Genomic DNA, 12379 nt, shown 5'->3' on the forward strand with positions numbered 1-12379 from the left:
GACTGCGCCAGGCCCCATGGAACCCCCGTGGACCTCGCTCAGGATGGTGAGGGTGTGCGGTCAGTCTTGATGGGCTGACACTGTGCACACTGCTGGTGGTGCCGCTGCCCACGGTGCCAGCACGACCACAACCAGCGTGTGCTCAGACGGCGCTGACATGCTCAGAGCCTGCGAGACTGGTGAGGACAGGAGACGGGCAGCTGGGCTCAGGAAGCCCTTTGACTTCAGGAGAGTTTGACGAGCCAGGTTTGGTACTTCCTGCAGATGCTTGGGTGTGATCAGGCTTTGACTTACTATACGTGCTCACCTCTCTCTGTTTGCAGATTGACGAGTAGAGTGACAGAATGATAATGAACGGCCGTCCGATTCTGTGTTTCAGGGCATCGTGGGTAATTTGGCCAGCGGCAAGTCGGCCCTGGTGCACCGGTATCTGACCGGCACGTACGTCCAGGAGGAGTCTCCCGAAGGTATGCTGTCTGCCAGGCTGTCTCAAGCTCCAGAGTGTTTAGTTTATTAGATTTTCCCGTAGCATACTCTGAATCATGATGATGATGCATCATCACATGTCGAAAAAGAGTAAAATGCCAAGCAGTAAAGATCCTTAGGTATGTTGTTTCTTCCATAGTGTTTTTAGCTAACCGATTATACTTACTTTGGCATTTAGAGTGGTAGAGTAGAGTCTTGAAATGCTGTTGAATTTATTTCTTATGTAATAGTCCTGGCGTTTCAAATGTCAGTCCGGTGTCGCCCCCTTTAAATACTGCTCGGACATTCCTCTGATCTGGGTATTGAGTTTTTTTCCGTAACTTGTATGTACTGTTACGTGGTCCTGGATCAGAGCCTCTCACATGACCACCACATGTTTGAGTACATCCCCCCATATATTGTATTATGAACATGTAAGAATCATTTTACATGAGAGTAAGAGATTTCTTTTGCCATTAGGGTTTTGCTTCTTCAGTTAACATATTCATATTTTATTTTTTGCTTTAAGTGAAATTATGGTAGCAGTAGGAAGCCACGCAGTCCCTGTGTCTTTAATCAATGTAGAGTTCACAGGCGGCTTTCTGAATGATATTTTCTCTCCATGTAACCTTTTACAATCCAACTCTGAGACACTGAATTTCTGGTTCCTTCTTTTTCTTACTGGCTGTTCCATTCTTTGCAGATATGGATGCAGGTAACTATACGTTTCCTTCATGGCAGCGCTTGTCTTGTTTGAAGAGAGAGGACAGGCTCGACTTCGCACTGTAGTGTTCCCTCCCTCCTCGTTCTGTGTGCCATTGATTCTGTTTCATTTTATCCTTTTGTTTAAGTTACACATTTCACCCTGTTTTGTCCCTTAGATGTGTTCTTAGAAGCAGTCCTGAGTAGCTTCTCATGTTCCCTGTAACACCTGTTCTAGTATTTAACTCTTGTCCTGGAGACCGTGTAACCATTCCGAAGAGCACGGAAGGCTGGCGTTCTGGGGCTCTCTGGGGGCTCGGCCGTCATTCTGCAGGGTCTTGCAACCCTGTCCTCAATGCCTCGTGGTGGTCACCTCAGGGAAAGGTCCGCTTTTTCGTTATCCACATGGACATGAAGGTGTAGGGAGTTCAGACACACAGGCTTCTAGCTGGGAGTTGAAGAGAAGCCCGTGTATCTGATGGACGCAGAATGTATACAGATGCTAGGAAAAGTACCATCTGGACAGGGGTTGGGGGAGAGGTGGTCCTGGGTCTTTCTGACGTCTTCCCTAGGACCTGTGCCTGGGCTGTGCTGGTGTTGCGTCTGTTCCTCGGTGTCTGAGCGTGGATTTTAGCCATAGTCCTTTGGATTCCACTGAGGGGGCCTGAGCTCTTTTCTTGGGCTTTCTGCATCTTTGTTGGGATTAGGGACTATTGATGAGGCCAGCTGTTGAGGGACAGGCTAACCTGACCTCCCACGATTGCCTCGTGGAGTGAATCTGCACACATTCTCGTGGGTCGCTGGTGACAGGGTCTGGGCCCCTGCCAGTGCTTGGGCTCCTCCTGTGCTCGGTTCGGCGTCCAGTGTAGTCAGCGTGGGCGCCCCCAAGTCATGGATGCTGGTTCTTCCCCACGCAGTGCTGTGTTGTTGTTATGTGGCTTTTGCTGTTTTCCCATGTGCTGTTTTTGGTCTGTTCCATCACATTTGGGGCTGTGGTTTCTTTTCAAGGGACCCTTATATTTTGATGAGCATGAAGGCATTTTTCTTGAATGTTCATACTTCAGATAAAAATTATACTTAGTGGAATGACTCAAACGGTGGTCTCTGATGAACCCCCCTTCTTTGATTGTTTAACACATTTTACTCTATTGAAATTTCATGGCACTGCATACAGTTTTAAAAATACACCATTTTATAGGGTAGAAGCCTGCATGAGCACACCAAAGGACATCCCTTTCCTCATCTGCAAAGTCTCATTCCCCACAGTGGGGCTTGTGCCCAATGTGTCTTGGATCGGGGAAAGACCATCCATGATCCTTTCTCTCTACTTTCAAGGACAGGCCACCTGCCTGTCCTCTCATGTATGACTCAGGTCAGGGTAGAGCCCCCAGGTGAGCCTGAGTAGACGTGCATCGGGGCCTCTGGCTGCAGAAGGAACTGGGCAGGTGCCGCTGTGTGTTTGGGAACCCCATACCCCCTCCCCTACCATCTTTGCTTCCCAGGGGCTGTCCACTCCCGCCTTCCTGGAACCAGGCAGGTAGCCACGTCCTTGCCTCGTGGGGAGGCCGGGGCACTGACTCCCACTTCCTGTCCCCTGGCCTGGGCGAGTCTCATAGCAGCAGGAGAATCCGTTTGTTTCAGAAAGGGCGTGAATGACGGAAGCCTTGCTTTCTCACTGTCTGGCCACGCTGGAGTTCTTTCTGGAACTGGAACTCTGCCAGGGACCCTGCAGCTGGAAAAAGTGATCTTGGTTGTTGTCGAATGTGAATGACATTGACGTATTAGATATGCTTACTTCATTGAGAAGCCTTCCATCCAGAATGTTCTGGATTTGGAGTATACCAAATCTCTGCCCAGGTTTGTGTGCCCATGCGGGCGGCACGAGAAGCTGATCACAGCTCAGCCCCACCTGTGAGTACCTGCGAGACAGAGGGTCAGGTTAGGGGGCAGCAAGCTGAGGATGGATGTCTCCAGTGCCACCCTGGGGGGAGGGCACGTCCTGCAAGCTGTGCGGCTCTTCACTTCTTCTAACTCATCCTTCTTCCCTCCTGCAGCTGTCGGAGTGACCAGCTGGCTGCCCCCGGCCGCGCGTGGCAGTGACTTCAGGCACCAGCTTGCTGCTGCCGGTGGCCGTGAAATCGGCCAGTGTGCATGGCTCGCTGGAGCTCTCCTGTCTCCTCTCAGGGTTGTTTCTTGATTTCCTTAGCATGCAAATGTCCCTTAGTGCCACTCTGACCCGCCACCGTGAGACCTTCACATTGCTGGCCTTTTTCGGTGGGGACAGCTTTCTCTTTGCAGGAGAGTTCTCTCTTCTGCAGAAACCGGTGCGGGATGACCCGGACTTTTGGCCGAATGTACTTTTCATCAGATGGGTTGTAGCTGGGTCTCCGAGGAGAACAGCTGCTGTGTTTGAAACGGCTGATAGGTTCTCACGGATACTCCTGTAGCAGAGGGTTGACAAACACGATTTCAGTGATTTTAAAGGTGCAGTTTAAATGAGGGATGGATTTAAATATTATATGTGTTTTTTAATGAGTAAATGAGCAATGCAAAAGTGGGTAACTCAGAGGGGAGCCAGTGATTCTGTTCAAGTCATCTGAGGAATGAAATTTCTGTGCAAATACCCATTCAGTTGTGTGTGTGTGTGTGCATGCGTGTCAGTTCTAGGGCTGTCATAGCAAGTGACCACAGACGGCATGCTGTCGCCATGCTGGAGACCTGAAGCCCGACAGGACGGTGTTGACCAGGTGCATTCCTCTTGGAGGCTCTGACCACTGGTCTGTTCTCACGCGGTGTTCTTCCAATGGCCTTGTCTGCGTCCGATGGCACTCTTCTCATGGGGCTGGTGGTCCCTGGATGTAGGGCCCACCCTGGTCTCGTCTGACCTCATCTTTGTCACCTCTGCAAAGACCCTGTTTCCAGATGAGGTCACATCACGGATGTTAGGGGCGAGGACTCAAGCTTCTCTGTCACGGGAGGGAATCCCCCCACCAGCGCTGCTCCATGTGTGATGCACACCTGGTTTTGAAGCAGAAGCTGCACCTGGCATGGTTGTCCACTCCCTGCGGTGGGGGGGTGGGGACAGACCGTGAGCTGCCCTGCTGTCGCTGGAGGTGCTCACTGCTGGTGTCCTGGAGCTCTGCAGAGAGGAGATGAGCTTGCCTGTGACCATCACACCTTTGATGGGGATTTCACAGCTGTCACTCACTGTCTGTAAGGAGAAGCAGCGTGATCCGTGCCTTGTTATTGGCGCTCATTAGAATTGTGAACGATTTTGGCCATGTTGTCTGAGTGTCCACCTCACGTCCACACTTCACGTTCACGGTGCACCCTCCCACCATGCCCCACCAACCTCAGACCCCCTCTTGGGTTTTCACTCTGTCCCCCTCAAAATCAAGAAAGAGAAAAGAAAGGAAACACGGATGTCCAGTCTCTGCGGGAACATGAAGGACACCTGCCCTGAGCCGTGGTGCCCCTTGAGGACTGGGAGGTGGTGGACTGTGGTGTTGTCGAGAGACTTCGAGCTGTAGAATGGGGTCAGTGCCCCGAGACCCTGTCTCTGTGACATCCCTGTGTTCTTCCTCTTCTCTCTTGTGCCGTGGGCCTTGCTGAACTGTGCAGAGAGCTCGGGTGGAAGAATCTAGAGCCTGGAGGAGCTCACACCGGCTAGCTGCCATGGTGGTAGTGCAGGGCAAGGGCCCAGGGGCTCCCCAGGATGAGACTCCACTGTCCCGTGGATTGAGGGGAAGATTTTACAGTCCGCGGAGGTGAGCTTAAGAATGTCCACCGACCTTTTCTCCTGTGTTTATAAAACTAACTGCTCTTAGCTAATTTTCCAAGGAACTGTGGGAACAAAATGGGGAGAAAGGTGCCGGGCTGCCCCGTTCCTGGCTGCCTCTGTCCCATGTGGGTGGAGAGCTCTGTGGTCATGGCTCCTGGCAGGAGCAAGGGCCTGCTGGCAGTGAGGTCCCTGCAGGCTGGCTATCCCTGCCCTGGTCTTGCCGTCGGCACCGCCAGCAGCTGTTTCTCAGCAGATACGTCTGTCTTGGGGTGGGAGGTGGTTCTCAGGAGCACATGGGTCTGAAATATTTTTTTTAATGAATGTTTGCTTAGTTGCTTAGAAACAAACCATGTGGTAAACACTTAGCCATATTTTTTGGGACACATGAAGTGCATTTGAGCTGTCAGCCCCTGAAACCCTTTCCAAATCAAATAAACTTAAAAAAATTTTTTGTCAGCTACCACTGCTCAACAGATGTTATGGCTTACTTCTAAACACGTCCTCTTGTGCTGTTTAAAGTCCTGATGAAAAAAAATCTGTAAACTCTAATAAAAGTTGAGTAGTTTTGAAATCCAGCCTTTTAAGTGTTTTAACACAATTTTGCCATGTTACTTGTAACTGAGTGATTATGAGTACATGATAATTTTTTAATGAGGATTATCTGTAAACCTTGAGGTTACGAGCAGCCTGCTGGTAGTTTGGTTTAATAGATCAGGCACAAGTCCGGTCTTTTTCACGTTCTCTGATCCTTTCAAATCCGTCTCTGGCCATGGAACGTCACTGACCTCTCGCTTCCTTCCCCTGCTCTTCACTCTGTCCTCTCGGACGTAAGCCACGTAGAGGGCCAGGTGATACTGCCCAGAATAGGGGAGGGATCCTGAAATTATCCCCAGAGCCACAAAGAAACCATGAAAGAGCACGTTCTGCTTTGTTTTGAACAAGGAAAAGAAGGCTGTAAAGTAAGAATGAGGAGGTCGTCATGATTTTGGCATTGACAGAGCTGGCAGGACAAAATGTGTTTTTGAGTTGGTCGTTTGGAACTCAGAACACATCTTCCCATGTTGTTACAATTAGGTCAACAAGAAACCGAGGGCGTACTGTGAGCCGGGTACCTTCCAGAAAAAAGAACCTTCTGTTGAGATAACTCAAGTTCAAGGCCGTGATTCACACCTGGCCAAAGGAGACAGTGAGCACTCGGAGGAGGGCTTGCTGGCTTCTGCCCGGAAGAGCGCCAGGTTCCCCCTGCAGCCCACAAATGCTCCCTCTGGCCATGTGATGCAGAGCCCCCAAATAGCACGGTGCACGCTGTTGACACAGCTGTTGCTTTCCCAAGACCTCTCGGGACATCACACGTTGCTACAAAACCATTTCTTTAATAGGAAAAAGGAGATGAGGGTCCAGAAAGTTTCACCTTTGCAATTTTAGGTCACTTTTTCCTGGAGAAGTTTTAATACCAAAGGTGTGTTTTAGAGCTTCAATTGTGCGACCTCTGTATTGCAAATGGAAAAGTGGTCATTGGAGAGTCCCCTGGTCCGTTGCTGCATCTGTCCCTGTGTCTGGCCTTGATTCTGTCATCTTGTTGGCAGCTGGCTCCCGTCTCAGGCAGTCTGAATGGCAGTAGAGCCGTCCACCACTGGCCCTGCAGCGAGCGGCCTGCTTGGATCTGGCTTCTGATCTGGAAGCCACAGAGTACACATGCAGTGTGTCAGCCTAGACTGTAGGTGACCACCTTCAAGGAGTTTACGTAGAAAAGCAGGGATTTATGTAACTCGTGTGTGGGGAGCAGCTAAGAGGAAGGATTTCGTCTAGGAAACCTTGCTGATCCATGTAAGCTCCCGAGGAATGGTCTGTCCCATTTCTTGCCTCAGTGGGCTTTCTGCTCAGCGAGGTCTCCCCACTTGGTGGCAGGCATTTCATTGGTGATCCTTAGTGTTCCCGGGAAATGGGGGGGGAGAGTTGGCTATTTCTGTAGCTCCAGCAGAAGATCAGACATCCGTCTGGTTGCCTGGCTGCAGTCCCGTGCTCTTCTGTATCGTCACTGATGCGGGCTCGTAATGCAGAGCTCTTCCAAGACACTCAGACCCGCTGTCTGGCCTTACGCCCTGAGGACCCGCCCTGGCAGTGCCCCGGGTACCGTTTGAACTCACCCCTGTGCTGCTGCTGCCAAATCACTCTGGCTTCCACGGCCCTGCTTTGGCTGTGGACCTTGGACTTCTCAGGCATGTTTTCCTTCTTGATTTTCAAGGACAGCAAACTCCAGAATGTTATGCATTTGTTTGGATCTGAAAGTATCAGCTCACAAAACTTTTTCTGCATCTCCCTCCCCACTGTTGTCTTAACTCACCACCCCTTCCTCCTGCTCAGGCTGCTTTACTGGTTCTAGGAAGTGGGAGACCTCAGATGTATGTGACCATGCCTTCGCTAGGTGAGAGGTTTTCTGTGGAAGGCAGCACAGAAAGGAAGAAATACTGGGCTGAGGCCAGCCTTGGGGTGAAGAGAGGAGAGGGTGAGGGGCACACCATGCCTGGTGCAGAGGGGAGGGTGCAGGGAGGAAGGCGTGGGTTAGGAGAAACTCCCTGTGTGGCTGTGGGTCAAGGTGGAGAGACTGACATTCCGGAGGAGGCTGGGTATCATTTGAATGGATGGAGCTCACCTGGCAGGTATGGCTGATGAGAGATGCAGCGGTTGACATTGTCTGCAGAAAATGTTTCCTCCCGGGAGACCATGCTTACTGGACCGAGAACTCCCAAGTGCCAACTCTCCTTTGGGGTCATGGGCTCCGAGGACCAGGACTTGGTGATGAGGGAGGTCAAAGTTAGCAGAAGTGAAATAGGCCAAGTGGCAAGACTACATGGGAGAATCCGTGGTCAAATGAGAGTGCCCGGGTCTGTGACTGTGCAGGAGTCCCCTGTCTCCGCCCTAGGGCAGAGGTCATGTGACCGTGTGGGAGTCCCCTATGGGGCAGGACGTCCGCAGGTACTAGCTGTTCCAGTCTCACTGGATGAGAAGGCTCGCCCAATCCTGTATGTGCGTGTGCGTGCTTGCACATGGGTAGACCATGCAGATCTACCACTGATCCTGCGGATGACGGTTTCATAGCATCCACGTGAATTCTCTGGTGACTGACCCAGGCCAGAAGTAAAAGCCAGAGTCGACTTCAGTGTCGTGTTCCGTGCATCCTGGGTGGCTTCCTGGAGGCGGTGTGTTGGGAGACTCTGAGGGAGGGTCTAGTCTGGGCAGAATATGAAGTGTGATGAGTAGGCAGCAGAGGCCTGTGTTCTGCTCACACGGCCCCGTGGAGCAGCATGTGTGGCCGGCATTTGTTACCCTTTTCCCGAGACCCATTTTTTCAAAGCTGTTTTACTTATTTTTAAAAAATAACATCAGGGACAAAAGAAGAAAACAGCACTTGCTCTTTGAGGGCTGCTTGAGTAGTGGATGGCGTGGAGAGAGCGGGGGAGGGGGGCTTGGTGCACAGACCCGACTGGTTCGCAGCATGCTCTTGTCTCTCCCCAGGGTAGGGGGGGTGGGGAGCGAGTCTGGACTGGTGTGGGGAGCGTGGGGGCCATGTGGGCGAACTGTCCAAAACCACGTGCCCTGTAACCACGTAGCCTGGCAGGGGTGTGGGTCAGCTGCTCTGTGCGTCTTTCTTGCAGTCCAGGGAAGAAAGAGGCCTTGTTGGGGCAGGGGGATGGCTACTGTAGACATGCTCTGACAGGAGTTGGGGGTCCGGCCTCTGACAGGATGTGGGGACAGGGAGGAGTCCTTGGACAACCTCTGGAGGTTGGAATGGATTCACATCCCGACAGAAGGAACTGCAGGAACCTGTTGACCTCCATGCCCTCTACAGCCTGTCAGGGGTTCTGGCTGCTCGTTAGTTCTGAGAAACACTGGCCACAGAGTGTGTTTGTGCTGTCTGGGCGCTGGGCCCTGTGCCCTGGCGTGCCCTTCAGCTTGGGCAGGCGCCCGCCATGCACCAGGGAGCAATGCAAGCTGATCTTGTTCCAGAATGTTCCAGATGCAGGAGCTTCCTGTGCCATGTGCAGGGTCAGATTTAGCTGGAGAGGCAGTGACACACAGGCATGCATGCGCGTGCATGCACACATACCACACACACACACACTCACCCCCGTGAGGACACCCCAGGGGCAGTCCGTCTCCTGCCCGCACTTTGCAGGCTCGGAGCTGTGCAGCTCACGCTCTGCACACTCCTCAGGTGTGCTCGCCGACCAAAGCTCCCTCTAGGATGGGGACAGAGACCTAGAGACAAAACCCGGATTCCTTCCAGTAAAGTAAATACACTGTTTCCACAGGACTGGAACAGTTACAGCGAGTCTCTAGAGGGAAGGCGGAAAACTGTAATGTGCAGGCATTGGCATGGGAAATGTCAAAGGGGAGACTGGGTCCAGCAGCGCCTGCCCCGCTCGGGCTGTGACTGTCCATGAGCTGGAAGAGTCACTGCATTTTGAAACATTTGTAAAAGTAAATAAACCAACCAAGAGGCACCCAGGGGGAAAGAAGAATATGGCCCATGGTGCCTAAATTATTTATTACTTGGTCCTTTAGTGACAGTTTACAGACCCCACTCTACAGTGTGTAGAAATGGCATCAACTCGTTAAAATGGGTAGGATTTTTTGGTTTCTCCGTAGGGTTGGATCTAACAGTGAGCAGCCTTTTTAAATTTCTTGAAGCAGATACATGATTTACACTCAGGGAATAGTGAGTGAGCAGTTATTTATTTATTTTTTTTTTTTGAGAGAGAGTGAGTGAGAATGAGCTGGGCAGAGAAGCAGAGGGGGAGAGCAAACCTCAAGCAGGGTTACCCGCTCAGCGTGGAGCCTGATGTGGGGCTCTATCCGGTGAGGCCGAGTTCATGACTAAGCTGAAATCAAGAGCTGTACACTTAGCCGGCTGAGCCACCCAGGCGCCCCATGAGTGAGCAGTTCTGAAAGCCGTTACTTTTCCATATTTGATTCTAGGTTTGCGTATTTAAAAATAGAGTTTGTGCAACAGATTATTTTTTTTTTTATTTTTTTTAAGATTTTATTTATTTATTTGACAGAGAGAGATCACAAGTAGGCAGAGAGGCAGGCAGAGAGAGAGGAGGAAGCAGACTCCCCACCGAGCAGAGAGCCCGATGCGGGACTCGATCCCAGGACCCTGAGATCATGACCTGAGCCGAAGGCAGCGGCTTAACCCACTGAGCCACCCAGGTGCCCCAAAAGATAATTTTTTTAATGGAAAGTTACTTTCACATGGATTGCGCTAGTTGAGTCCCCATGAATCTGGGGACTGAGGGACCACTCGCCAGCATGCCAGTAGCTGCGTAACCTGGCGTCTGGCTTCGGTTTGGAGCTTGTGGTCACGCGCCCACTACCATTCTGGGGCTCTGGCCCCGACACCTGGGTCAGGCCGCAGGTAGTGTCACTGGTCGAGGAAGCCTTGTTTCAGTATTCTGCATGAGCCAGGTTCTTGGACCCCAGTTTGCAAAGCTCTTCGCAAGTTTACCTTTTTTGGTGCTTAAAATAAATGTGCAGAATACTAAATAAAACAACCATAAGTGTGTTCTTTTCCCCCAAAGAAACTAGTACGAGACTAAGTATATTTCATTAAGTTCACCACACAAGTTATTTCAGGGATGGCAGTAGGTGCTGGAATGTTCAAGTCCAGCCACCGCCGTGGGCACTGGAATGTTTTCAATAAACAGTTCACTGATTTGGTTATGAATCAGATTTTACTGAGCAGGGGCCACCATTATGTGACTGTTGCCTCGAGAATGCAGTTCTGGGACTGCCCCCCTCCCCCCATCCACTCAGTGGGTTCTGGGGGCAGGTTCTGTACCTACTCTCGGTACCCTCCCTATCCCCCCAGCCCCATCCGACACCAGGCCTGGCTCTTCTCCTCCTGCCCACTGCCCTTGAAAACAAGCTGCATTCGGGCAGAGCTTCTGCCCCTTTCCCTCTGTTCCCAGCACCAGCACTCTGCGTGGCATGGGGCAGGGCTTGCCAAACACGTGATTGGTGGTTCGGAAGGCCACGGTTAGGCGGACCCCAGTGCCAAATTGGCAGGAAGCACTTGGGAAAGGCTCACAGGTAGCAGCTTTCTTGCCTGTGCTGGGAAGAGCCAGATGGTGTCACCGGAGTGCAGATCAGATGCATTCTACCCTTTACTGGTGTGGAAGCCCAGCTGGTGGTGAGGAGCATGCCTTGGGCTTGGGTAAGTGTGGAGAGGCTGTTAGCAGAGACTGGAGAACCTTCTCCTTGGAGCGGTTTAAGAAGCACTGTGGAAGCCTTGCTATCTCATGAGTTGTTTTGACCTGGTCTCCTGGATCTTCCAGAACATGGGGAATTAGGACCAAATGTTAGGCAAACTCTTGGTTTTCATGTAGGAATGGGGGCAGTGTTTTTTGCCTTCTGGTTGCATCCTCCTGGATGTGCTCCCATGTCACTGCCTTTGCAAGTGGAAACTCTCCCGCTAAGTGTGAGTTTGCATTTGGAAATCGCAAAATTGTCCTTGTAACGGAGCAGTCTCTAGCTGATTTCTGCCAGGCACTTGTGATGTTTAAGGACCCGATGGGGAGCTGATGTGGGCCAGCTCCTGCCTGCTCACCTTGGTCACTTGAGTCAGGTGCTGTGATTACCTGAGTTTTCACATGAGGAAATGAATGCACCAGGAGGCACAGGTACCATTGAGGTTTGGGCCAGGGGTTCACGTTGGTAGGTGTGAACCCAGGGTTGACGTTGGTGGGTGTGAGCCCAGGACTTACCCTTGGCCGGCAGGGCTGTGTCTCTTCCCCTTCACTGCTGCCTGGAAGCACCACCACCCAGAGTTACAACTTGACAGATCATCAGCTGGGCTCCAGCACTTGGAAGGACCTTGGGCGGTCATGCGGTCTGAGTGCTGGACTCTGCTGCTGACTGTGGGGGTCTTGAGCCCTGGTACAGCTGCCAAGTTATTAGGGAGAATACTGAGTTCTGCGTGAAAGTATAAGTGAGCTTTGAGGCTTTGGGTTCTAGCTTCGCAGAACAGTGTTAACAGGAAAATTCTGAGTGTATGGAAGCATGAGGAAGCTTTGGCTCCTGATCCCAGAGGTGGGACCCACACTGAGAGGCCTGGGTGGGAAGCCATTCGCATGCAGAGGTCTCTTTCTGGACGGCATTCCCCTTATTTCAGGGGGAGCCCCTGGACACCTTTGGGCTCTGTGGCCTCCTTGCCAGCCTGCCTTCTGGTGTTGATGACAACACAGAGGATGTGTTATTCTTTGCAGTTGCTCTATTAAAGATAATTTTGGGGGGGATAATAGTATTTGAAGCAATTTTGGGGGGTGGGGCAAACTCACGAAACTTAATGAGAATGATATTGGGTCTATCAGTGGATGTTGAAAATTGGAGATTGGCTTGGATAAATCAGTCTACGTACTTGCCCAGAGT

At 51.5% G+C, this 12379-nt stretch overlaps 1 protein-coding gene across 1 annotated transcript in view; it reads left to right on the plus strand.

The window, feature by feature from the left end:
- The window catches only part of AGAP1 (ArfGAP with GTPase domain, ankyrin repeat and PH domain 1), a 514946-nt gene that overhangs the window by 178093 nt on the left and 324474 nt on the right, over positions 1–12379 (plus strand). Inside the window, 1 exon segment of the mRNA XM_032355251.1 lies at positions 380–467. Within this exon segment, the coding sequence (XP_032211142.1) occupies positions 380–467 (88 nt within the window).

The sequence above is a fragment of the Mustela erminea genome, chromosome 8 (assembly GCF_009829155.1).
Source record: "Mustela erminea isolate mMusErm1 chromosome 8, mMusErm1.Pri, whole genome shotgun sequence".
NCBI classification, from domain to species: Eukaryota; Metazoa; Chordata; class Mammalia; order Carnivora; family Mustelidae; genus Mustela; species Mustela erminea.